This window comes from Lampetra fluviatilis, chromosome 4 (genome assembly GCF_964198595.1).
Source record: "Lampetra fluviatilis chromosome 4, kcLamFluv1.1, whole genome shotgun sequence".
NCBI classification, from domain to species: Eukaryota; Metazoa; Chordata; class Hyperoartia; order Petromyzontiformes; family Petromyzontidae; genus Lampetra; species Lampetra fluviatilis.
In genome coordinates this window covers 25,125,843-25,153,722 of record NC_136278.1, presented here as the reverse complement: position 1 = coordinate 25,153,722, position 27,880 = coordinate 25,125,843, and the positions used below count along the sequence as shown (strand labels likewise).

The 27,880-nt window shown below is 44.3% G+C and overlaps 1 protein-coding gene across 1 annotated transcript; it reads left to right on the top strand.

Annotated features, from left to right (window-relative positions):
• On the top strand, positions 1 to 27,738 carry LOC144931336 (angiopoietin-4-like). Its single transcript, XM_078855137.1, has 9 exons — positions 1 to 330; positions 5,916 to 6,071; positions 7,399 to 7,520; positions 9,281 to 9,513; positions 13,044 to 13,147; positions 15,280 to 15,381; positions 17,157 to 17,323; positions 22,923 to 23,053; positions 27,578 to 27,738. The coding sequence occupies exons 1-9, from the start codon at positions 1 to 3 to the stop codon at positions 27,736 to 27,738; spliced, it is 1,506 nt and encodes a 501-aa protein (XP_078711263.1).
• The last annotated feature ends 142 nt before the right edge of the window (positions 27,739 to 27,880 follow it).

Here is a 27,880-nt window from a genome sequence, read left to right as displayed (position 1 = left end):
ATGGGGGTGAGCGGCAGTCTTGGAGTCGTCATGGCAAGTCAGCATTCCAGCCCTGCACCCGGGTCCTCTCTGATGCTACTGATGCGCCTGCTGTTGCTCCTGCGCCAAGCGTGGGCGGCGGTGGCGGTGGCGACCCCGTCGGACCTCCGGCAGAAGGCGCCCGGCGCCCTGTGTACCCACACGTTTGTCCTCCCGGAGGTCGTTCCGTGCGTCCGCGATCTCGCCTGGCTCGGCCGGGACGCTCTCCGGCTCACGCAGGAGACGCCGGTGGCACGCGCGCTTCAGCGGCTGGAGAGAGCCGTGGAGGAGAACACCCATGCCCTGCAGGAGGTGAGACCCACCCGCCCAGCGTCCACTCTCTGGTCTCCTCCGCCGTGTTCGTCGTGTAAATGTTGCCTGTACGGTACGTTGAACTTCTTTCGCACCGTACGTAGTCAACCATGCTAATCGGACTTGCGGGGGAAGGACAATAAACTTAACACAAAAATCAGGCCTACATTAATGAGCTTTTTATCGATATTTAAAAGTGCACAGCTCCAGTGGCTTCCGAATATCAGAACAAAGAGCGTTCCAGACGGCCGCCACGTCTGAATGCGTTGTTCTAAGGACAACGAACGGGTCGAGTCTGCTTTACATCTGGTGGTTTGATGACCCATGTGTGTGTTTACAGTGTATAAACATCACAGCCGTAGGTTTAACACGTAGGCTTTCGCGACCAACATCATCCATAATACACAAATTAGTTTTCAATGGAGATTTAAAAGCGCGCAGCTTAAGTGACTTCCTAATATCCAAATCTTTGTTTATACCCACGGCCTGGGCTGTAATAACGGAGAGGGTTTATGGGCTGCAGCCAGGGGCCTCATGTTATCTGGTCCCCAAAGTATGTACACATATATACTCACATATATATACTGCTTTACAATGGTGGAAATGCAATATTCTTTTACTGTGGGGAATTCTCTAGGTAATTTGCTCAATAAACCCATAGCACCACGATGTGGATTCATGCCAGTTGTGGGTTGAAATACAAATGAAACTCGGTACTTGTTGATTCTATGTTGGCAGAGATGCACACGCAATAATAAGAGCAACTGACAATTTGTCAATATTTGTGATGAAGAACAGCCATTGCCCAAATTTTCACTTCTTTTTCCCTTTCAAGGCAGTGTTATTGATGAATGTGTCGGGTATTTGAAATTAAAATAGGGTTGTTCGTTTTAACTTTGATGTAGTTTCATAATATATCACATTCCAAAACTAGAACTGAAATACCCAAGGTAAAATTGCAATGGGTCATTTTGCTTCGGGCACGGGTGGTGGTGGTAACACAGTAAAGGCGAGGAATTTCAGATAAACACGTGGCCCCTAAAACTATAACTCGCCACAAGCCCCCCTCAAACTTAATCTGGCCCTTCCCATGACCATTTATTGGCCGTGATCAATTGGTAGATGGCCATGTGAAATGCATGATTCGGCACAGGTACCAGCAAAAGATGGTGATGTGCTTGTTTTGTTTTCATTGTATTACTTACGTTATTTATTACATTGCATTTCAATGAGATGGTGCTTTTTGAATTGCGATAATGACGCTGTATACATCACATTGTTTAATCGAGCAAAGCTGGCAAAACCGTTATTGTTAGCAATTTTGCCAAAATGTACAGGGCCGGATTTAATAGTAGCAATTCTAAGTGTGCAAATAAAAATTATATATTCCACGTGTTTCAAACATGTGCTGATGTACTTAACATTCGTAAAATAAAACTACACCAGCATCAAAGCACAAGAGACCACATGTTCTATTGAATAGATTATACACATTTGTGCCAACTGTAAGTTATGTTAGTCAATTGCAACATGGCATTTATACATCAAATAACTTTCTTTAAAATGAGCACTTCAAACATGTTAAGGCCACTAAGCCACATTTCTCTCTTGCAATTTTCTTATTCCAGATTTATCTTCTTGTTTCAAATTTGATAGTTCAATATCAGCAACAGGTTAGCAACTTTGCGTGAGCTGGAAAACTTTTTCATACATTGGCTTGTATAAAATGAGTCAGGTTTCAGGTAATAAAGCTATATTGTTTTAAACAGACCTGCGATCAATACATGCGGACAGGATTCCATTTGTGCTGTACGCTGAAGAGTAGCAAGTCATGAAAAAATAAGAATAAGTTTTACCCTTTCTGGCAATAAAACAGGAGGTGTTAAGATGTTCAAACACCAAATAGAAAGATGTTTCAAGGAATCATGTGTGCATTAACCACACATACTTGTGGTGAACGTGCAAACTAAACATGCTCTAGTAATATATGGGCATTGTCTTTGAAACGGATTGGTCTACACCAGAGACAGCCTTCTTTAGGGCCTAGTCTCACCAGTGTCAGAGCAGAGAATGCCAAAATGCGAACAGCACAAAGACGATGCCACTTTCAGGGCATTTATAGCTCGGGGTGAGCAGCCAGAAAATGGGACCTTTTTGCCAGTATCAAAGTATGAAAACATAACAATAGGTTTTACCCTTTCTATCAATAAAACAAGCGTGAAGATGTTCAACCATCAAACAGAAACCTTTTTGCAAGGAATCACTCCTGGCAAAAAAGGTCCCATTTGGTAACAAGTCAGTGAGTGTCTCTCCGAGAACCGCTCATCTGATTGGGAGATTAGATTAAACGGGAACCGCCAGGGAGCACATCAATCAACTGGCTGTATTTGCTGCTGGCATGTAACCACTCTCTCAGACCTCTCTTCTGTTTACCACATACTGTATATCTAAAGGTGACGATATGTATTCCTTCTGAACAATACATATGAATCGTAGCGAACGTATTGTTTGATAGGTGTAGTGTCTGTGCCGCTGACGCAGTGGCGAGTACATTGCACTACGTACTCAACTACCCGATTTTAATCCTTGGCTATGGCTACCATCAGTCCGCACCTCCGATTAGCACGGTGGGCTACATACGCTGCGAAAGAAGTTCAACATACACACTGGCGGAGCCAGTGGGGGGTGGGGTGGCACGTGCCCCCCCCCCAGTGATCTGATCGAAATTAGGGATTTCGATCGGATCACTGGGGTTTATTAGTAATAATTCGACATTTTGCGACCCCCACTGCCACTGTGTAGCATATTGTTACATGCCAGGGACTCTATGAGATGATAGGACAATAGTCTGAGTCCATAATTGGCAATAAGTAACGGCAAAGCGGTTATAAGTGACTCAGAATTGTGCGCAGTTGCGTTTACAGGACACGACTTCCCCGAAGGCATCAACACCTTCAGCGAGCGCGATGCCGATCACACAACGCGGTTCGAATTCGACCCTCGACCGATGGCTGCGCCATCGCCGCACACGCGTCGAATAAAAAACAAGGGACAAGTTCTTACTTGCTAACAACTCTTATCATTTTTCATTGCTGGAGGGGTTGCCCACCCCCTACCTGAAAATCCTGGCTCCGCCATTGAACTTACATACATCGATTGCGATTAATATCACCAGCGAGACGTTGTACTCAAATTCTAAATGTTGTGGGTTTACTCTCCAACACACAGGTCTGCTGCAGGAGTTACTAGTTGGCACGTTTTGTTTACGTGACAAACCTTACTAGTTGCCCATGTCGGGTGGTGGTGGGTTAACGACACATCGATATTTACGCGATCAAACCCAAAAAATCCCCCTTTATTACGAATTCAAGAACAGAGAATACAAAGTAGATTTTCAAAAAGAGGGGAATCCCCCCCCCCACCCCCCAGCATGTCACGTTTAATAAACTCGGCGCAATACACCGTCAACATTTGGGATCAATCGGGGTCGTCTGGGGATCGCTGCCCTACGGTAATGATCGGGAGCAGTGTATTCAAGGGGGTGGGGGAGAAGGGGGGGGGGGAACCTGCCGATCTCCTGTTATACATCTCCTCTTAACTCCACATTTGCGATTCGGACAGCTATAAGAAACACAAGAACCTGCTATGTTGTTTTGTTGGAAACTCGAAGTAAAGTCTCGATTCATTTTGTCGTCAGCTATTACGAAATCTAACAGGCGCTGATTGGGCACTTCCACGAAAATATTCGGACGGAAAAAAAAGTGAGCAGCGACAGCACGAAAATGTGTGTAAAGTACGGCTGACGTCTCATTTTCAAGGACAACATTTATTTTGCGGGCAAACGGCGCTGTTATACGTCAACTTGTTGATACACGACCACATTGGTGGGTGGTGATTTCTACCTTCCAGTATTTTCAAGTTAATAAAAATGAGAATTCGATCGGTTTGAGGAATTGACCAGTAATACACACAAATTGTGTCGACCTACAACATTATTTTCTCCCTCAATATATACCCGTAAAGGGAAAAAAAAACTACGATTTTAATCACTAAATATCGCGATATTGTTTACAAGAGCTGGTGTGTATAGAATACCTAATGTAAATATGTCGTGTGTTACTGACGCAATATGTACACAACGTGGTAACGTTATACATACCTTTCTGTGGGCCATATTGAAAATACTCTTTGTTTTTTTTCGGTAAAGTCACGTCGGTAAAAAATAAAATAAAATAATTTATAAAAAAAAAATAATGAATTTGATTTTATTAGATTTTTTACCTACGTGACTTTACCGAAAAAACCCCCCAAAAAATATGAATCCTTGCAGTCACGAAAGCTTCAAATCTAGAACAGATTGAAAATGTCATATTTTGCAGAATACATATATAGTACTGGATTTAAATGTTCTCAAGCAATATGACTGGAGTAATTTGACTAAATTAGGCAAATGTTCCCACTTTGAAATTCAATTAATTAAGCGTTTGCCAAATAATACGCGTAAATATTTTAAAAGCTGAACATAACTGCTTTGCAATTAGAGCTGGAATTTACAATTGTATTTCATGGTACATTGTCATCGCTGGAAGCCTGTACATGATGGCAAAACAATGAAGCTGCAAAACTGTTTTGTTCAAATGTCTTGTCAAAGCTGATGCATAAATGAATTATATTATACACCAGGACATGGATTGTGTTTGGTTGTTTAAGAATGTTGTCAAATGGAGGTAATGCAATGCTGCGAAATGTCAAATGTTGTTTATCTTTTTGTCATTGTCTCCGTAAGCAAACACATTTTACGGTACTATCTCTCACTGGTCGAGGTCTGAACGTCAATATAAATGTATATATTTCCATCCACATTTAAAATATATATATATAATAATGAGATATTGATGACTTCAAAATTCATGGTGTAACCATTTCCCCCTGGCACTTCAATGAATTGTCTTTAATCAGGTTCACGGTTTGTTTAAATAATCAATTGTTATTTTAACATCGTAGTGAATGTAACGGCATCTCGTGGCTCGATGGGTCACATGAACTCATTACATTTGGTATGTACAAATAAAAAAGCATCAATTACAAACGCATATGATTCATTATTACACCTCGACAATCCATTTGCAGCTCCGAGAACGGCCCGGAACAGACAATGCAAGTTACTCTGGTGGTGGAAAGTTTAATTGCCCCAATGAATCTGAATGGTCGCAGTGCCAAGTTCTGATTCAGAATGGAATCCATCACTGAATTCCCACACTGGTTCCCAAACTATAAGAGGCGAGAACACAGACCCGTGATCTATTTACTTAACAAGTAATTGGCATATGCGTGTGTGTGCGTGTCGATGTATGAAATCACCATTGCAAAAACACGTGTAATGTGCTACGTGCAACACGAAGCTTGAACCCATCACAACTTGGTTGCATGTGACAATCTCTCACGTGTTTTGCTTGTTTATCTCAAGCCTATAACGTATGACCTCAGAGTTGTTCGCCCTGCCGGAGGAAGCCAATGAGCCACCAGAGCCGCCAAGCATGCTCTCGTGTCCTGTACGTGACTCTGCGACGGCGCAATGTTTCCAGCTCGAGAGCCGCACGGCCGGCCGCGCCAGGGAGGAGGTGTTGCAGGTTCAGCAACGCGCCGTGCAGAACTGCACCACGGCCATCGTGGAGCTTGGCAGCCGGCTCCTCGGTCAGAACGTGCAGCAAGCCGCCAAGGTGGCTGCGTTACAGCACCAGGTGAAGGGATGCGGAGGAATTATTGGGGTTGTCAGCCCGCACCTGGAGTGTAGCTAGTGTGGGGCAGGGGGTGCCTTGGCGTCACTGGTGGCCAAAGTTACGAGTTGCGGCCCTCTTGACAACCACCATGAGATGTGTTTTCACTAGCAGTGTAAAATAACAAAACGTTCATAATTATGTGATGTACAGAGTGCTTCAATTTATTTTTAACACTTCTCAGTATTGTTTTTCTTTCGGATAGTCCCATCTAAGTGTTAAACTTTTTTTGACGCACCCTGTATAGCCCAGAATCGACCGTACGAGACAAATCAAATAGTGGGGCTCCACCTGGACGATTGTCGCACCCCCTGAGTTGATAATGTAGCTACTACGCCACTGTCCCGCACTGACCAGCATAGTGATGTGTAGTCACAGGGCCAGCATGAGAGATGTGGTGTGAGAATACTTTCATTCGACAGTGGATTTAATGAAGAGGTAAAGGGGACGCCATGCAATTGCCTGGCTCACGCCACTGCTGGCAGAAGGGCTCCCACTATGGGGAGCTCTCTAGATAGCTACGCACAGGGTATTTTGGCCTCGTCTTCTGCGCTGGGTCAGACGTCTCGGAAGAGACCACTTAACTAGTCATTTGTACTTCTGGGAGATGATTAAAGGTGGGGAGTGGAATTTAAGAAATCTCCCTCGAGTTTCAACTGCCACGTCAGGAGATCGAGCCAGTGACCTCTGGATTGCAGTACCGGTGACCTCTGGATTGTAAATCCAGTGTGCTGATCTTTAGACCGGGGCATGCATTAAATAAAGGGGTGTTAAAGAATTTTGTTTAAAAAAAACAATTATAATGTTCTGTTTACTGAAACTCCTTTTACTGGGTATCAATCGAGAATCAGAATTCTGCGAATGTGCCCCAACGCATGCCGTGAGTGAAATAAAAACAAGTTATTGAGAATGTGCTGCTTAATAATCAAAGGCGACCGCTAGTGGTTTAGATTGTAGATAACTCGTGATGGATTGCTGGGCTCCCTTAAGTTGGGGTATGTGTGTGGTTAAAGAGGTCATGGGGTCAACACAGACACCATTCCACTTCCCTGTATCGTAAACATGGGTCAATAAACAATGCATCTGCTTCTGTCCACTGGTCCAACCGTTCATTGCCTAGCATAGGTTCTGACAGTAATCGACACTGATGTATGTATGATGTATGTATGCTGAACTTCTTTCACACCGTACGTAGCCAACCGTGCACGTCGGAGGTGTGGTAGATAGCTCACAAATTACGCTTTTGGTCACCCCGTTGGCTAGGGCTTTAGTCGATGGTCATGTGTCGCAGGTCTCGAGTCACGCTTCAAGGCTGCAGGAGCGGCTCTTTGAAAACTCGCTTGTCACTCAGCAAGTGGAAAGAGCGCTCGGCCAGCAAGCACACGAGCTCGACAGATTACAGCGCAGGAATAGGTAAAATACACAAATAACCGTGAATAATGCACAACACGGAACGGATTGGACAGAGTATGTGAATGCGTTTGTACGTATTTATGTATTTGTTTATATGAATGTGTATGACAGAGATTGAAATTCGATGACGGTAAATTTTTCAAGGGGCGTGGTGGTGTGATGGTTTTCACACTACCTACAGGGTGATCCATATATAAATATCTCGCTGGTTTTTAAATAGCCCACTTACTTTCCTATCAACAGGTGACTTATTATGTGAAATTCACGGCTCCATATCTTGCAGAGGAAACGTTTTTCTTACAGATTTCGTGGGTGCATTGGTTGGTTGGAGATAAAACGCTCTTTTCTCCGTAATTTCTCCCAATTTATTATTTCAGTGAGGTATTTATGAACACGTCTCCGTGTATTATGCCATCAGGTTGAATATGATTCCCAGTGATACCGAGCAGAAATATACCTGAAATGTATTCATATAATACCTGAACTTGGGCTGGATCCCACTCGGGAAACTCAGCCCCAATGTGTGCTTGCGAATGGTGCTTCGCTGGGCTGGACAGACACAGTGCTGTCCTAATTAGCCCAACACTGCAGCACGCTGCTCATTAAAGGTACTCGCCAACAGTATTTGCGGTAACAAATTGTTCAACCTTGTAAGCGTGTATTTCGCAAAGGACGTGAACAGCCATTTGACATTTTTTGATAGGGCTGACAGCTGGGCTATTGGTCAGCGCACTCCGCTGCGAATCTGGAACCCAAGTTCGATTCTCGGCCACGGATAACATCAGTCGCAAGTGACGTGTCGTCCTTCTTCACGACCCACGGCGATCAGTATGGTGAAGTCGTCGGTGGCCAAACATCTCTCATGGTCTGAGAGGCTATGCAGAGGACCCTCATCCAGCAGTGGATTGACAATGGCCTTTCTGATACTAGGAAGGCACTGGCGCTATGCACTTTCAAATCTAGACTGGAAACTAATTTCTTTCGAATTGCTTTTTGTTTTTAGTTTGTGGTCCTTCCCCCGCACCTCCTAGCTATTAGCACGGGTGGCTATGTATGGTGCGAAAGAAGTTCAACATGCATAAATGTACGTGTACATTATGACAGTGGTTCTCAACCTTGTGTGGCTACTGTACCCCTTGTTGAATTCTGTTTCAAATGAGTAGACTGACCTAATATGGTTCTGAGAAGTGAATGTACGAGAAACGATCGTAAATATTGTATCCATTGTAGTTATTTTCTATTGGCATATTCATGCACAATTATTCACCAACGACTCTCATGCATGATGTAATGTCACACACCCCCCCGCCACCCCCCGGTTGAGAACTACCGCTGACTCTGACGCAGAGGCCACGGTTGAAGACCTTCGAGTTGGTGGCTTGCGGCGAGAGACTTTGCTCCTTGCTTCCTTCTAGATTTGAAGCTTTCGTGACTGCAAGGATTCCTGTTCTTAGGTTTTTTCGGTAAAGTCACGTAGGTAAAAATGAAAATTAATAAAAGTAAAATAAAATAAAAATAAAATAAAAATCACGTTTCGGAGGCAACACAAGCTTCCGTCTTCAGGTGGAACCGCCACAGCACGCTTGCTGCATCAAGTAAAAGCGTGCTGTGGCGGTTCCACCTGAAGACGGAAGCTTGTGTTGCCTCCGAAACGTCGTGATTTTTATTTAATTTAATTTTACTTTTATTAATTACATTTTTTACCAACTTGACTTTACCGAAAAAAACCCCAAGAATATGAATCCTTGCTTCCTCCGCAGCGAGCTGGACGCGGCAGCGGCGACCCTGGAGCGGAGGCGGGAGGGCCGGCTGGCCGGCGCGCACCAGGAGCGGCGTCGCCTGCAGGGGCTCCTCTCGGGGCAGGGGGCCCGCCTGGCGGAGCTGGCGCGCCGGCTGGATGAGGCGGGCGCCGGCCACGGACGACTGCTGCGGCAGCACGCGCAGCTGGAGCGTGGCGTCAGCGTGGCACAGGCGCTCCTCGTCGAGAGCGGAGGTCCTCCCGTTTACATTCACTCGCACAAGGAGCGCGCAGCGAGCTTGAGCCTTTGATCGTGGGCTGTGCCCGTGCGTGGCCGTGCGAGCGCATTACTCTCCTGCAATGCTCCTCCTGGGTTTTATTGCGTCGTCCAGAAGGCGCCGTTTTTGGCTCTCCGAAGGGCTTTCGGCTTGTGCCCACGTGTGTTGTTTGGGTAAGGTTGTCTGACATTGCGCTCAAAGTGCTGGGAGCTTCTTCCTGAAGAAGAAGAAGTAGAAGCGCACGCCGGCGCGTGAAAGTGAAATGTCAGACATCGTGCCAAACCGCAGCCGGTAAAACCCACAGATACAACGGGGAGTTCTGCAGCACAACAGCGACAACCAATGCAATTGTAACGGACGAGCGTATTTGATATTGAAAACACAACAGCAATGTGTGCACTGTCTGCTGTCCTGGTGAGCAAGGCCATAGGCCCGTGTTCCCGTTTCTTCTCGCGTTTTGCTGGGTTCTTCCCGTGCCATGTTCTTCCCTTGTTTTCGCGCGAATCGTTATTTACGTGACTATACTGGCAACCTGAAGATCGTCTTGCAAGGGAACAGAGTGTGGTCCTTGCAATGTGCATGATGTTGTTGCTCACAGTAGAGCCACGGGCGTCACATTTTGCTTTCAGAGCACATCGTCGGCTTAACTCACATACGAACATTGGACGTTTTTTTCACATCGAAAATAAAAAAATATAAGTAAGAACATTTTTTATTGACTACAAAAAATTATCCCACTGACCAACTCGCAGTATTCACAGTATTTGTATTCAATGGCTTAGTGTATTGCCACTGAAGATGTGTTATATAAGCTATCTATACGACGAATGCAGCAACATACATATGTAAACAGATGTGAGTGTGTGTGTTGCAACACACACACTCACACTTGCTTATTATAGATTGGAATTAACGATGACTCTTGGCCCAGCCTGTCACCCCACCAGCAAGGGGAGTTTCAGGTGACCTAGAACAGTGAATTTCTTTAGGGTGCCTTGTTTGTAGATGTCGGGCTGTTTAATGTCTCACCGGCCCAGTCGCCTGACGTGGCCTCTTTATAGAGGGAGCCCTCCTTGGGTTAAATGCCACGCTCAGTTTTGTGCGTTTATAATGGAGGTTGTTTTGGTCTCGATGTCGTAAACATAAATGTGTTATTAACCCGACACAGCCAATTAGTAAAGTTTGGAACGTAAACAAAACATGCCAATTGGTTACAACTTCAGCACACCGGTGTGTAGGAGAGTAACCCCACAACATTTACAATTTGAGCACGACGTTTTGCTGGTGATTACAACCAGCTTCATCAGGCGATTTGCCTCAAGTAGTAACTAATTGGAACGTTTTGTTCACGTGAAAAACCCTTACTAATTGGGTGTGTCGGGTGGTGGCAAGTTAACAACACATTTATATTTACGTGATATAATCCAAATTTTTTTTATTATGGATAATATTTATCGCGAAAGCCTACGTGATAAACGTCTGTGCCATTTCTAGAAAGCAATAATTTTACAATAAAAAACAAATGCATTTTAAAGTTATTGGCGTGTAAGGCAGATAATCTAGTTACATTAGTAATTAATACACGTCCAAATATGTCAGTTATGAAGCAATCGTCTACTCTAAAATAATTACACAGTATTTCTGACAATTAAGACATGTGTACGTGCATGGAAAAATAGCAACATCAGCAAGTTTAGATGCTCTCAGGAAATCTATCAATTATTCATATTTGGCAGTTCCCTAACCTTCTGTAAAATGTGAACGTTTTACACAAATCAGTTATAATGACTTTTAATTCACAAATGCAGTGCTATAGCCTAACCTGATATTGGCAGCATGCTGGGAGAACACAAATAAATGAATATGCTTCTGCGTAAGCTTCCAGAAAGGGGAAGGAGCACAATTAGGCAATGTTTTTTTGTACAGCTGCCTTTCTGTACAGCTGGGTTGTAAAGTGATTGGACAGGCGAAGGGATAATTGGGTTACACCTTTTGCCGGTTTCTTTTGCCCTTTGCAGTGAAAAGGTACAGCCAGCAACTCACACGTCAGGTGGGACTGGTGCATCTGTTCTGTATTAAAACAAAACAACTCCCGTTAATGACCATGCTAAAATGCTCTCCATGTCTTATGCGTTATTGGAAGGATTTCAAAAGCCTAAAATAAATGGCTAAGCAGATGGCATGAGAGTGAATTCGAGTGCTTGTGCGCCTTGGATTTTGCTGACATTAAACAAAATGTATTTGCTGCATGTTAAATAATCATAATTCCAAAAGAAAGCAGTTTATAAATGAACAAAATTCCCACGCAAGTGAATCGTAGGGTTCCCATGAGCAAAATAAAATAGGCCTCTAAGTTATTTTGAGTTTGTTACATTTGAAAGTGTCCGATACATGTTAAATGTTGTTTATAGTGCCTTGTTCAGTCAATGTATTTTCTTTCACAGATTTTCAGTGAAACACATGTGTACGATAATAATCAAATTTTGTATTCATATAAGCTGGGAATGTTAAAGTAAAACCTATGATTTAGCACGTGTGAAATTATATGCAGCACGTTCAAGATTTAACTCATCTTTTAGTAAAATCTTATTTGAAAAAGACTTTTATTTAATGTGTCACTATGAAAAAAACACCCCATCGTTAATTTGTATACATCAGCAGAGAGCTAATCAGCCAGATGGTGACGGTAAAGCGTGCAACTCGCAATTGGAAGGTTGCGAGTTCAAATTCTGGTTGGGAGTTACCGTAGCCCATCATCCCACTGGGGTCAATAAAATGGGAACCCTTTTCGTGGGGAAGTCAATAGGGGTTGTTCTACGGAGAGACTCGCCCGCCACCGCAGGGACGTGATCGATGGCGTCGATGTTCGTATTCTGGTGGATACTGGCGCGTCAAACACCATCATTTCCGATGTTATTTTTCATCTCCTTTCCATTCCTACGTCACAGATCCGACCGGCTAATGATGCGTGCGTTGCTGCTGATGGGGGTAGCATGGGTATTTTGGGGCGAGTTGATGTGCGCATTGCTATCGGGAATATTACCGCGAAGGGACCAGTTTTGATCTCACGTTCACTGGCCGTCCAATGCCTATTGGGCACCGATTTCTTGCGCTGCATGCCAATTAAAATACTCGTCGACCAAGGTTGCTTGGAAATGCCAGGGGGCCGTAGGATGTCGTTCTTGCCATCCCTGCTGAGCCGTTCGCCTCCAGGTAACGCGGTTAACGCGATTGCTCCTGCTCAGGGCTGCAAAGAGCAGATGAGCACCGACTCAATGCTCAGGAAATTACTTGAACAGTTTTTTAAAAGTCTTATAACAACATTTAATAAATCATTCAATCTAACTGCTATTGAAAGCAGCTACATGAAGACTAACGTGTAATCTGTGTTTGGCGCTATTACGTGCCAGCATGCCATTTCTTATTCGGCTGTTTCGCAGATCACGTGTTGCGTTGTCGGTGCCTGTCATCTCGTGTCCGTCTAACGAGGTCACCGTACTTCGGCAGGCAACGAGCTCCGGGCCGGTGATTGCGGAGAGATTCTTCGCTCGGGAGGCACGGTCAGCGGAGTGTACACCATCCGGGTGGCCAACGCCAGCCGTCCTGTGAAGGTTTGTGAGAAGACCAAAAAAAAGAATGTCTTGAATAATAATATTAAAATAAAATAAAAATCTGGAACAGGAAATGACGTGTTCCTAACCTGTGAAGGTTTGTGAGAAGACCAAAAAAAAAGAATGTCTTGAATAATAATATTAAAATAAAAAAAATCTGGAACAGGAAATGACGTGTTCCTAACCCGTTGCTAAAAGACATCTCTGTCACGGGGGGGCAATTGCACACTCAGGTAATTAGCACGGCCCATTTCCACACGAAGGGATTCATCGTAACCGCATCCACGTTAACGAATGGAACAGTTCTTTAATTGGACTGGTGGAGCATGATTTCCTCTTTGACTCCTATACAGGGTGCTTCAATTTTTGTTTTACACTTATGAGGGACTATCGTTTTTGATGGAAAAAGGACGGACAATACACCGTGACATGATAACAAATGTCATGTTAATAGCTTCAAAAAGTCAGTCTCCACTTGTTCGCCATCATTGTCAACACGTGCCTGGAATCTTCTCCAGGTGGTCTCCAAAGCCCGGAGGCAAATTTCTTGTGGTGTTGTTGCAAATTCTCAGAAGCGTTAACATTTTTTTGAAATCCATTGCTCGACCCCACCACCTTTACCAACTCACACTCATCAACGTGGTTGAAGTCTGGCCAAATCGCTTTCGCAGCTCGCAAGCCCACCCCCCACGGCCCATCATGGCTCCTCCCCCCCCACTTTAACCTCTATATATTCTCGTGTCTCTTAGAGCTCTCTTCACTTGATACAGTAATTTCTTTCGGTAACGTCACGTAGGTAGAAAAATAAAATAAAATGAAAAATAATAAATCACGACGTTTCGATCGCAACACAAGCGGTCGTCCTCAGGCGGAACAAAAATAATCCAGCAGTGCAACTGCCTGAGGACGACCGCTGGTGTTGCGATCGAAACGTCGTGATTTATTATTTTGTATTTTATTTTTCTACCTACGTGACTTTACCGAAATAACCAAAGAGTATGGATTCCTGCAGTCACGAAAGCTTCATATCAACCCTGTGTATATATTACTTTCATCCCTCTTACCAGAAACTGCTGCTAAAGCAATGACCAGTGGAGAGTTACTTAGCAGCGCACTCTCGGCGGGAGTGTTCACCCGGTGTTTGCTTTTCGCCGATGTGGATTGCACAAAGCTTCCCAACGCACAAAAGCTGGCCACTGTACAATGCAGGGACCGTCTAACAATAGTTTCAGAACGAATCCGACGGGAGCCAAATTCCCTCGTTATGTGGTGGCAACGTGGTTCTATTGTAAGCAAACGAACGTGCGCAAAACAAATTTCAGTGCAGATTTCACCTGCATAAATACATATAAATACGCGCAATTTATACGCGAAAGCTGCAAGGATTATGGTTGACCACGCCACACCACACAGGGACCACACGGCTGAAATGATTGCATTTTATCTTTAAATGCAACCAACGCGTTCTATATCAGGGCAAACAATGATGCTCCTCCTGATCTCATTACTTGATTATCATCCAGTGTGATTGTCCTGCTTAGAATTAAATCATACGTTTGTGCATTCGATGCATTATGATTTGGATTCATGTAAACGCAATTATGATGTGAGCTGCATAAGCATTTGCTTTGATGATATCAGTGAGTCGAATTATAGCTAATGGTTCCAATTTAATGTTTACCAAGGCAAAATCGTAGTTATTTATTGCTATGCTGTTGCAATCCATGTTCTCACCCTGAAGAGATTCCTCAAGATGCCTAGGGCCAAATCAACCTGATCTTGGAACCTAATCATGCTTCAGCCTGGTTAGTACTTGACTGGGAAACTGTTTGGAATGAACAGGCATTATACGCTTGGACTGCTAGGCGACAGAAGTGGAGCAATGGATTCTTGAATCTATCTCGTATTAATGGGTCTATCTTCTGGCACTCCAGTTTTCTTCAACGTGTCAAAAACGTATTTGTGGCCAAAACTCAAGTGGCCAAGGGTCCTCTGAAAAAAACGTCAACGAAGGCTTTCGTGGATTAACGACCTCATCATTATTATTGGCCGGCTAATTCGACGATTGTTGTTCTGTCGTCGGGCTGTTGTTACTTGTGAGCATCTCCCTTACCTTACCACGTGTCTCTCAGGTGTACTGCGACATGGACACGAGTGGCGGGGGGTGGACTGTGATTCAGCGCCGGCAAGATGGGTCGGTAGACTTCCACCGCTCGTGGCAAGAGTACAAATTGGTGAGAGGATATCGTTTACAAGAGAAGATGCCTACGCAATTCGCAACCGGTCACAAAACTCTTCAAAAATTGTAATCAAACGCCTGCCTTGAGTTTTGTTCTAAAAGGGCTCATTTGTTTCAGTTTAGTGATTATGTTTTTTCTTCTTCCCAGCAATTATGACGGAGAAATGTGACCTCAGATGGCCCCTTTTTTGAACCATCAATTATATTTAAAGCGATAATTACTGTGGCTAATACAGCTCCTTCTCAATAAATCAAATGAGCTTAACTGACATTGAATAAAAATGATTTTGTGCCCAACCATTTATATGTGCTGTACCAGGATGACAGAGGTCTATTTTAATTACGTTGGAGCGATTCCTGCAACTGTAATTTTTGGTTTCTTTGGCTTTGACCTTTACAAGCGCTTGGGTCAGTGGCGATGTATGTGGTGGCTTTTTGGGATTTATTTTGACAAGGAGAGGCTATGGAATGGATGGACCCAAAGGGTGGCGTTAAGAATGTTGGCCATAAGATCGATTGTGATCCGTGATTACGTTCGTGCAGCAGTGATGAAGCTGTACTATGCATCACATTGCTCCTCACCCCGTCTCTCAGGGTTAGGAGCAGTAGGTGGATTAGGAGCAGTATGATGCATAGTGTATTAGTGATGAAGTTGCACTGTGCATGATACTCATCCTAACTATCCTCTCGATCATACCCCGAATATATATTTTCACCACAGCAGTTGGCAGTAATATAGATGCGCACAATGTTAACAAGACTATTTCCACCATCATAATTATCCACCACTGTCATACGACTGAATACATAATGTATTAATGTTTTATCCACGGGCCCCAATTCACAGCTGCTGTAAAAGTATATATATATATATTTTTTAGATTTAGTTTGTGTTACAATACATATCGCCACCTCTATACAACGACAAAAAAATGGCTGAAATCATAGCAATAAGTAGTGGCAGTAAGGCAGATGAGTAAAGGGTTCGACTGTCTGCATACACACTCAACACGTTCATCAAAAGCACCGCCTTCAGGAACAAATATATATTATATATAATGGGTGACATTTCAGGCAATGCGCCTCCTTCATATTTACTACTGCTGCTTCGGTGTTCAGAATTGCTTTATACAGCTCGCCTGAGTGTTTTCACGGTGTACTCCGTGTTGTTCGGCATGATGTCTGATATTTTGCTCCACGTGCTCAAAGCTTCTTCACAAATTGAGGCTCTCTGGAACTGGATAAGAGAAATGTAATTTTTTTCAAATCATTACTGTAATGATATTTTCTTTATCAGTATTCTGTAACTTTGTCGCTGTGTAGTGTGCCCCACAAATACCGATTACTGCCTGGGTGAATTCCTGTTTCTTAATTCCAGGTTAACGTTTCTAAAATACAGATGATGATAATGACATAACAGCAAATCAACCGTGTAATACAGTCTTTAAATATTATAACAAGTGCACACTCTATTGGGAGTATTTGTTTAACGGCTTTCTCACAAGACTGCTCGGCTTTCATGAGAGGGCCCATCTCTATGGTATTTGGCCTACTCTTCCATGCTGGCAAGACTTCTTGGAAGACGTAGGAGTACCCACTCTTTATCCCACAATGCGCGATCTGTTTGACTGGTTTAGTTTATTTTTGCACGTGAATGCATTTCACACTTCTGATTTACGCTCAATGAGTAGTGATCCAATTTTAGACGCTCGTTCCTAACCGCTGTTTCAAACTGCTCTGTGCTCTGTGTTGCTAACCGCGTGCCCAAAGGGCTTTGGGCTGCCGTCTGGCGAGCACTGGCTGGGTAACGAGCTGATTCACCAACTAAGCAGCAACAAACGGAGCCAGCTGAGGATCATCCTGTGGGACTGGGAAGGACATTCTGCATATGCTCACTACAGCGACTTCCAGCTCGCCGGCGAGAGACAGAACTACAGGTGGCTATGCACAAATCTCGTGACCAAATCGCCCACAATGCACCCAAGAGATCTCATCAGATCTTGGAAGCTAAGTAGGTTTGAGCCTGGATAAGCGTTTGGATGGGCGACCCACACCATGTGCAAAAGACAGGTGTAGGAGGTGTTGTGAGCCGGAGAGGACAGTGCAGCCAAATCCATTGCTCGACCCCACCACCTTTACAAACTCACACTCATCAACGTGGTTGAAGTCTGGCCAAATCGCTTTCGCAGCTCGCAAGCCCACCCCCCACGGCCCATCCTGGCTCCTCCCCCCCACCTTAACCTCTATATATTCTCGTGTCTCTTAGAGTTCTCTTCACTTGATACAGTAATTTTGCTGTGTCGGTTCCACCTGAAGACGGAAGCTTGTGTTGCCTCCGAAACGTCGTGATCTATTTTTTTTACCTACGCGACTTTACCGAAAAAACCAAAGAGTATGAATCCTTGCAGTCACGAAAACTTCAAATCTAGAATTCATGGTACAGCCATTATCTAGCAGTGAAATGATAAAGAGCTGTAATTTATTAAATGTTATCTTTTTCACGTAATATTAACAATGTCATTTGTTTTTCAAGAAAGCCTCACTGAATCTGAAGACGATTTCTTTGGAGAGTCTTGCATTATGATGTTCGCAAATTCTATCAATAAGCGCAAAGCTTCGTGTGGGAGGAAACTGGAGTATCCATATAAAGCTGGCACATAGAAGGAGAAAACAATCAGAGTTTGGATTTACTGCATTTGCTGTGATGTCATCTCCTGGCCACCTTGCAATACATTGGGTTTGGTTGTCTCACAATTTGTGTGATCTACCAATAAGTGACTGTTTTATGATTAAAAAAAAGCCTATAAAATTATATGGGAGATATATTGGAGATTGTACGAGATTATAATTTAAGATAAAGGACAATTTCATTTAAAGAGTGTCCTAGATTCATGTTTTTCTATCTCCGTATGCTGCCAGCTCATATTCTACGCCTTTGTAACATATTAGTAAAATTAAACTACAGTAGTATTTTACAGCAAACACACCACAAACGATAGCTAACACAACAACACTTTTGGAATGACGGTGTCATTGGTCAATTCTAAAATACTAAAATACAGTTTTCTCAAGATTATAAGGCGCTCCAGAAAGTAAGACTCAACCCAATGTTTTTTTTTCCTATCCGTTCACCACTAAGTCATGGTGACGTCACCACGGCGCCTGTGCCAGGCTAGGTGCACTTAGAGGCTACGTGAAGTGTCGATGGCTCGCTGACAGGAGGTCACGGGACAGACCCAGGTGCCATGGGTTGGCTGACTGAGATGACTGGCAGATGCACCAGCTGTAACCCCTACTCTGCCAACTCGCTGCATTTTATCCACCCAGCGCTCCGCTCGTTGTTGTGAGCATCGCTCGTCTGGCCCTCCGGATGTTGTTGGAGGGTGACTGTCTCCAACTGCCCAGGAGTGCACGTCACGAGCCTCCTTCACAGAGGCCGATCTTGGTTACACACGCACACAAGAAAGACAAAGATTCCCCGTATAGCCTGAACAGACTGTTGGGGCAAGTGCTGTTAGCGAGCACATTTGAAAGCCGGCACGGCACACGGGAGGGCGGGTGGGCCAACACCACGCCCGGCCGCCTTTGTCTCCCGAGTGGCGATATTTACACATCGCACCAGGTACTCATTTGAGGCCGAGTCGACCTAGGGGAGGCCCAGGACCGGTTCAAATAATCGTCACTGGGTGTTGGCCGTGAGCGGGAATCGAATTCGGGTCGCCGGGTTTGTAGCGCAGCGTAGCGCTAACCGCTACACTACCGCCCCCCCCACACACACACGCACACACAACATGCACACGCAGATTACCGGATTATAATCAAACGCACCCCAACATTTTACCATTAAAATACAGGGGGACAAAAAAGTGCGTCTTAAAATCCGGAGCATATGCGAATCCCCATTTGTGTTTACGTCTTGGGAGCAGTTCTGTGTTTGCTGGTTAGCGCAGACGGGCACTGCTAGGAGGATTGCATATCTGCCCTTACTCAGAGCTGCCAAAACAAATGTTTGCACATCTGGGAGCATTTACGACCACTGACCCTGACGGGCACCGGGACCCTCACAATGTACGGGGCTGCCAAGAGCCCATATGCCAGTCCATGGCAGACACACACAGTCTGTCAGCAATGCGTGAAGGGGGGCAATTGCCATAGCTAGTAGATTAGCTCCTACCGATGCTGCTGAGTGCTTCTGCAAGTGCAAATTGCGCGAGTGAGCGTTGTGTTTTTTTTATAGGTCACTTTCCTTCGTCGATAAATCAAGTTTCAGGATGCATTGTATGTGCGCCTTCTATATCAGGGATATCCATTGATGTTATCCAAGGACACCACTGAATCAGAATCTCTGTTTGGACTGGAGTTATGAAGCTATTTTCCACAGATGTACAACTGAGCAAATTCTTCCTCATCCTCTGCACAAAATCACAGATCGTGAGAGGCCAATCCATAGACCGTGGGAAGAATCACAGGTCAATCAGACCCACTGGATAATAATACTTGTAGAAAGTAGGCCTATGGATTAAACAAATTCTGGACATCTGTGAGAACTACTGGACATGTGTGAAAAAGAGCGTTTTAGCTCATCGGATTCCTCCAGTATAAATACATATTTGCTGGATGTAAAATTCGACTAAATACAGTTGTCAAAAGGTGTAAATACAATTAATTTAATTTGCGGCATTTCCAATCTGCGAAAAATACCGAATTGAATACAGCTCCCTGGTGTGTGTCTGTGGCTTCTTCTGGAGCTGGATAAAGAAGTTCACCGGCATGCGAAGCGAAACGCCGGACATCTTGCCGTACACCGCAGGGTACACACCTGAAAGAGCATGGGCATAGCTGTACAGCACAGCACAGTAGTAGAATGAAACACAGCTCTACAATCAAGCTTGCGTAAACAAGTTGTTTTCGCGTTAGTGTTAGCGCATTTTTTTCACTCGTACAAACACCCGGTCATTTTGTGCTGCACTATCTTTGCAAGTCGCAGAACTACGAGGACGAATAACTTTAAGGGCAAATTCATGAACCAAGCCAAGCCCGTTCATTTTTTTCTGCTTAGCGAAGAACGAACGTGAGCTCACCACGTGACTGCTTCGGTGTGTCCACACGTGGGCTCTATGTCAATTGCAGCCTCGTGTGGAAAGGGTCTTTGAGAAGCGCCTGGGTGTCCAGAGCACCTGAGAAACACTGCGCCCCTGCCTACCACTCACCACCTCAGCGCCCCAAATATCGCCCTCGTGAAGAAACGTCGACTTCTCTGCTTCGTCTGTTGCAGCAGTGAGCCTTTGGCTTTGATTTGTTGTCAGATCCTTGAAACAGTTCCCATCTAAATTTCGATTTAAAGCTTTCGTGACTGCAGGGATTCATCTTCTTGGTTCTTTCGGTAAAGTCACGTAGAAGGGAAATAATAAAATAATAAAAATAAAACATAATAAAATACAATTCTCACGACGTTTCGGCCACAACGCAAGCAACCGGAAAGACAGCGTCATTCAGACGCTTTCTTTCCGACAGACCTGTTCTTCACCTGAGGACGGCTGCTTGCGTTGTGGCCGAAACGTCGTGAGAATTGTATTATTTTATGATGTTTTATTTTTATTATTTTATTATTTCCCTTCTACGTGATTTTACCGAAAGAACCAAGAAGAAGTTCCCATCTAATATTACACAGTTAACAAGCTATGATTTCGAGTGTTATGAATGTATAGCGATGACCAATGCTTTACGAGGTCAATAATAGAGGTTTTTGGGTTAGGCGGCGCACATATATAAACGTGTCGTTAAAACCCGCCACCGCCCGATACAGTCAATTAGTAAGCTTTGTCGCCTAAAACAAAACGTGGCAATTCGTTCCTAGCACAGCACACCGGTGTGTTGGAGAGTGAACGCACAACATTTACAATTCGAGTGCGACGTTTCGCCAGTAATTACAACCAGCATCATCAGGCGACAGCCAAATTCGTGCTGCCGATAGAAGGTCAAACAAACCAGAGCCAGCATACTGCTTGCGTGGGTTTTCACGGTTGTGTTCTTAAGCCCTTGCGATGTGTCTACCGGTTATGCCGCACGTTGCACGATGTCCGATGTTTCAGAAGCTATCCGATTCCAGCGCATTGGAGTGGAAAGTCGGACATGTAGCCGACGACGGAGTGGTGAAATCCGAGCGCTATAGAGCAATTGTATACTCCGCAGCAACAATCTTCAGCCGAGTGGTCTGTTTCCAATCAAAAAGGGAAACATAATTATGCAATCGCATTCAGACTGAGTCCGTAGGTTTTTTTGTGCAGGCTCCTATTAAGCGGTGCCCCCTATCAAGCTCCAATCGTGGGAGTTGATTCCCGTTTGCTAACGCTGAAGCGACCCTGCAACAAACGCGGATGTTTCTGACCGCGCTTTTCATCTGCAAAGCAATACACTTTACCCCTCCGCCACGTGATGCCGGTTTTGTCGTTTGAATGCCACATCATGAGCCTGTGGCGGGACTTTGCAAGCCGACAAAGAGTGGGTCCAAGACCGCGTTTATTGCAGTTTTAAGACAAGTAAAGTGTGGCTTTATCTCCTTGATACAGTAAATAGTGCGTAATTAAATTGTATTTACACGAACATTCATTGTACACGATATCATAGAATAAACATTGCTCTTTCTACTGTTGTTTCAGCATGAAGCTTGTTTTTATTTTAACTTATAATGTGCTTATCCTTCATCATTCTCTTGCGCGCCTTCTTCCTCTGCCCTATTACTGTATTCTCTGGACTATTATTATTAGATGTATTTTATTTCGCTATATTTTACGTCAAATGTTTTATGATCTGTTAGGTTTATGTGAGAGAGAGAGAGAATTTGATCAGAATAACTTCATTGACACCGGGGGACACGTTTGGGATATACTGTCTTATATTTCGTAGCATCACGTGATCAGGAGAATAGGCTAGTACAATTCATTTTGGCAAAGAAAACGTATCGCAACAATCAATATGTGGCACCCGGTGTGCGGTGTGTGTGTGCCTTAATAAGCAGACATTTTTTGTGTCACCAGATAAAAAAAACAAGAGCGCTGATATTTTTTCTTAGGCTTCAATGTGTTTCATCTGTGCACTCAGCGGCCCTCGGAATAAGCAAACCGATACCATATTCAGGGGCACACGCAGCTGAAGGGACGCCAACATCCTTAAAAACACGTGCGATAAAATATCACCTCAAATGGAAATCTTCATGAACGGAAGATAATTAACATTCTTAATTCGCCTATCTCTAAAACGATGAGCTCTCTCAACTCGACCTTGTCTGAAGCGATCTTCTTTCATCTCACGCCACCTCTCTCGTCTACATCTCTTCTACCTCACTGGGATTTAATTCATGAAGAGGGGACTTCCAAAAAATCATTTCTGCTTCGGGCTAGCACCGCCACTCTGTGCACAATAGAAAAAATACTCGAATCATGCAAATTATCCATTGGGACATCTCCCAGTCACTTTGCCTTTGCCGTTCCCAATTCACGGTGTGCTGTGATTCTCCCCCGATTTCTCCCTGTTGAGGCTCCTTGTCAAGGGCTACTCGGGCACGGCAGGCAAGCACAGCAGCCTCGTCGAGGGGGGCATCGACTTCAGCACCAGGGACGCGGACAACGACAACTGCCCCTGCAGATGTGCGCAGATGAGCACAGGAGGTGCGAGCGAATGGGTTAGACTCCATGGCCATTCGTGACGCCGCTGCGGTGGCGTCGTGGTTCGCACACCGGACTCGCTACCCGGAGGTTTGCCGGTTCGAGTCGATGTCCTCGCGTTGCCGCTGAAACAATAGGGGCACGTTTCTTAAATCGCCCCTCCTTTGTCCACCCAGCGGCGTACATGTGTGCACCGCAGTTAGTTTATTGGCAGGTCACGTGTGGTTGAGTAAAGTGTGGGTATTGCCACTTCTTCCAAGACGTCTGGCAAGCACGGAAGAGTAGGCCAAAATTACCCTCTAGACGAACTGTCCTGACCTCCACCTAGTAGATGCCCTTCTGCAGGCAATGGCGCGATCATGCAATTGCAGATCTGCACCTTTCCCGTTAGCGAGGTGGAGTGCCCGTATCAGCTGAGTTCACATTAAAGTTGTTGGACACAGCTGACATGGGCACCAGGGAGAGCCCTGTGGCTCTCTCAGTGCACTCGTACGAGTGCAGGTTCGTGAATCGCCTGTGAGAAGGATGGACACTGCGCAAATACCTTAGGCGAGCGGCTTGTATGAGCAACGCACGGCACGTAAATATACTCAATACATGTTTTGAATGATGAAATTGAGACTACGTGGCTGAGAAATGAACATCAAATCATGTATAAGTGAGACGATTGAAAAATCACCAGTTTTATGTGGCATGACCCCAACGCTGCATCTTATTGTGCATATGAAGGTTGCCACTTTTGACCAAATATCATCATTAGTTACGTTTATAGAGTGCCTTATCTCAAGACGCTTTACGTAATTTAATTTAATGTACAGTGATACAAGCGTAGTGCTTTAGATGGCGGGGGCATGCTCCCAGAAGCTAAGCAGGGTAAAAAACCTGAATGGTTTGTTGATTAGTGACCAGCACGCATAAAACAGGTGTCGTAGGCTGCTGTTGGGTATACGTCGTCAGCAGAGGGCCGTGCAGCAAAAAAATAATAATAATAACGCACACTTTGCGAATGGGATGCAATGTTCGGGACCTCTTGAGGCGCAAAGCCAGGACTCAAAGTTCCTCTTGCACCAAGCCTGGAGAGGCAGGCTTTGAGCTAATTGGTTTTATTATGAATATTATGAAGGCCTTGAGCTTTTGCTTCAAGGCAGATGGTGCTTTGACGCTGCGCCTGTGCAACATTCCGTACGGGCGAGGCTGCCCACGTTTACCAACCCGTGCTGACCAGCATTGTGAAGCCTGACAAATAATGCATTGGCAAAAAATTAACCCGTAAAAACTAAGTTTTTCACTATAAATCCTTTATATGCGTGGCGGCTAGAGTCCTCTCGTCCTCTGGCTTGAGATGGTTGCCACCTATGGGTCAGATGATTGCCTGCCACCATTAAGCAATTGGTAATTAAATATAATTTATTTTTGCCTAAAAAGTGTAAAATTTTTGAATTTTTTTTTCACGAAAATAAATTGTCACGCACAACGAGTCTGTGTGTAAAATGTCAGCTCGATTGGATCACGGGAAGTGGGTTAAAAAACGACCGTAAGATTTGCACGGTCGTAAGCGCGCAAGCAAGCAAGCAAGTGAACTTAATATAAAGGATTTAAAAAGGAGGTCTCTGTTTATAATTTAAATTGAAAATGCTCACAGACGAATAGATTCCAATGGTTTTTGTGTGTGTGTGTAACCAATGGTTTTACTGCATTTCAAAATGGGCGAATTTACGTATTTACGTGGATACAAGCTCATGATTTATTTTTGCAGTTTTTTATATTCATCGCCGAACAAAAAGTCAAAGTATGGGTTGACTTGAGTTCCTTGTCCCGAGGCTGGTTATTTGTATTCGGTTCCAATAACATTTGGTCATCATTCTTTCTGGCAGCCAGATGCCACGTATAATGTGTGTATGTATCTACAGGATACACGACACTATCAATTCCCCACACACACACAATATCTCTTTCTGTCTCTACTCAGCCAGCCTGGGAAGGGAACAAAAACGACAGCAAATACAGCGTAATGGGAAAACAATGCAACATGTGGATATCATGCTTTTTACAAGAGATGTTCATGGTGCATTGATTCTCCAGTACTGCTGAGCTACCAGACCCCGTGACTTGGTGATTGAGCGAGCGGCTCGTAATCGAAGGTTGAGAGTTCAAATCCTGGTTGGGGGTTGACTAAAAGTGGTTGGTCCTCTAGAATGGACTCTACCCCATCATAAGAATGTGAAATTTTCACAACTGGCTCAGGGCCGTATACTGTAGATGAAGCATTGCCTCAATGCTCATTTGAGTAAGAAATCACTGTGAGTTGTTTTAAATCATCAATATATTCACATTGATTCTGAAGCTCATCGCATTGCATGTGTTTCAATTCTAATGTCGTATGTAATGGTTACACATAACCCCCGACTGAGCAACTCGAGGCCACTGCATTCATTACAATGTAAAGTAAAAATAATAATTGATTTTTGAAGTGATTTGTGGCCCTGAATTGTAACGATCCGACGAATCACAAGAGAGGCAAATCATTACACTTTTACTATTTGCTATTGAATTTGGTAATAGTAGATGATCGGTGACTAATAATAATCATAACATGTATACAAAACACATTTTGAAAGGTTTTTTTTTTGCTTTTATTTAATTATCCCCACGAATGACCATTTGGAAACGGGCGTATATTAAGAAAGTAAATGTTATGCAAAGGCCTTAAAAAAGAAAAACACCCATGAGAAAGTGATTACGAAGATTTAGCTACAGACGTAATTACATCGCCATGGTTCGGGCGATAAGTAGATAATGCCGCTTAAAATTATCCCAACGTATTTGGCATTTGAGGTTAATGAGTGAAAACTGTTCCAAACCCCATTATGTGCAATTACTGAACACGCGTGGGTTGTTTCAGCTTCAAGTTAGAAAAATGCTATCAACATGTTTCATATGGTAATTAAAATATTAGATTAAGAAGACAATAATGGGAATTATTTGCAACTAGCCTTTTGCCCGTCCAATGACGGATGTATTGCAGTAAATCTGAAACTTGCAAGTGAAAGGCAGACCACGACGTGATATTCATTGCATCCATTCGTGTGAAATTTGTAAGGGCGCAGTGACACAGACATATTTAATTTTAAGGTTATAATCCCTTGTTCATCATTACGTCCTTTTTACTTCGATGTCTCAATAGCGGAGATCGCGTGACGTCAGGGTTTTGCCTTTGTAGTGAGGGTTGTAAGTTGACGCCGAGGAGGGGGGAGGAGGCGCCTCGCCCCCCCCATGTGGAGTGACGTCACCCGCTAATTATTATGAATGGGGGGGGGGGGTCCATTTGGAAGACGTCACCTTTTATGATTATTAACAAGGGGGGCTGGTCGACGTGGAGTGTCGTCACGAGCGATGCACACAGACATTCTTGGCTCATTATAGTAGGTAATAATAATGGGGGGGGGGGGGTGTCCATTTGGAGGACGTCACCTGCTCATGAATATTAATGAGGGGGGCTGATCGATGTGGAGTGACGTCACGAGCGTTAAGGACTATCCTGGGTGATTATATTAATGAAGAATGTCAAATTCTGCGTCGTGAGTTAAATGTATAAATACGGTCATCATCATCAATCCACGGCTGATGAAGGCCTCCCAAAGCGACTACCATCTCTCTCGATCGTGCCACGTAACGATCCACTAGCACTCACACATGAGCTGATTTAATCGCTCCATCTCCTTCATCGATGCCCCCTCTGATGTGTTCCGTTAGTGTCCCGAGGCAAAAATGAACGTGCCTTGTCACAATAAAATTACAAGCGCGTACGCATTTTTTTACGTGCAAAAGTTTGATAAAGCAAAGTCGATAAGCCGAAGAAGCCATGTTCTGCTCAAATCATCATTGTAAGCGGTGCACATCCACTGTTTACAGTCCTGAGCCAAATTTCGATTTAAAGCTTTCGTGACTGCAGGGATTCATCTTCTTGGTTCTTTCTCAGGTGAAGACGGCTGCTTGCGTTGTGGCCAAAACGTCGTGAGAATTATTTTATTATGTTTTATTTTCATTATTTAATTACTTCCCTTCTACGTGACTTACCGAAAGAACCAAGAAGATGAGTCCTGAGCCACTCTAAGAAATGCCACACGTTCCTATGGCAGGTGCCAGTCTATCCAGAGGACAACAGCTGTTGACTCTCCAACAAAATAGTCATCGTTTTTATTCACCACAGCGGGATGATAGGCTGAGTCAATCCTCGACCAGGACGTTAACTCAACTTACTGATTGCGAGCTGCTCGCTTGACCGCTGGAGCTATCTGGCCTTCGAATTAATAAACAGATTCATAAATTCGTTCCAAATCGCTTTATTCAGATACTAAGTCGCCAACGCAATAGTTCACATCTGTAAGGTGTGCCATTGAACCATCAAACTAAACTGCCATCACTCACATTGGGACATTTTCTCCCGTCCTTTGCACATCTCCCGTGTGTTCCTGTGTGTTCCGCTGTGTTCCTGCTGACAGAATCGTTAATCTTCTGGCTCCCCAGGTTGGTGGTTTGATGCGTGTGGTCCTTCTAACCTCAATGGGCTCCACTACACCTCTGGGAGAAGAAGCCAGCGTTTGAATGGGATCAAGTGGCACTACTGGAGAGGGGGGAGCTACTCCCTTTCGCGCACCTCAATGATGATTCGTCCCATAGACTATTGATCCCACGTGGGCCACATGGCCAACTGCATTCGTTAAATAATCGGTTAATTGTGTGTTGTATATAACGATGTGTGTTATAATGGTCCACCCTTTATTTTCCCAGGAGGGTGAAAAATAAAGCTTTTGATACACATGAAACACA

Bases quoted from the DNA above. Each gene is read 5' to 3' on its own strand.
- LOC144931336 (XM_078855137.1), top strand. From the start codon at position 1: ATGGGGGTGAGCGGCAGTCTTGGAGTCGTCATGGCAAGTCAGCATTCC. The intron at 331-5,915 runs GTGAGACCCACC...CAATGTTTCCAG, and splicing joins ACACCCATGCCCTGCAGGAG to CTCGAGAGCCGCACGGCCGG. The intron at 6,072-7,398 runs GTGAAGGGATGC...CATGTGTCGCAG, and splicing joins TGGCTGCGTTACAGCACCAG to GTCTCGAGTCACGCTTCAAG.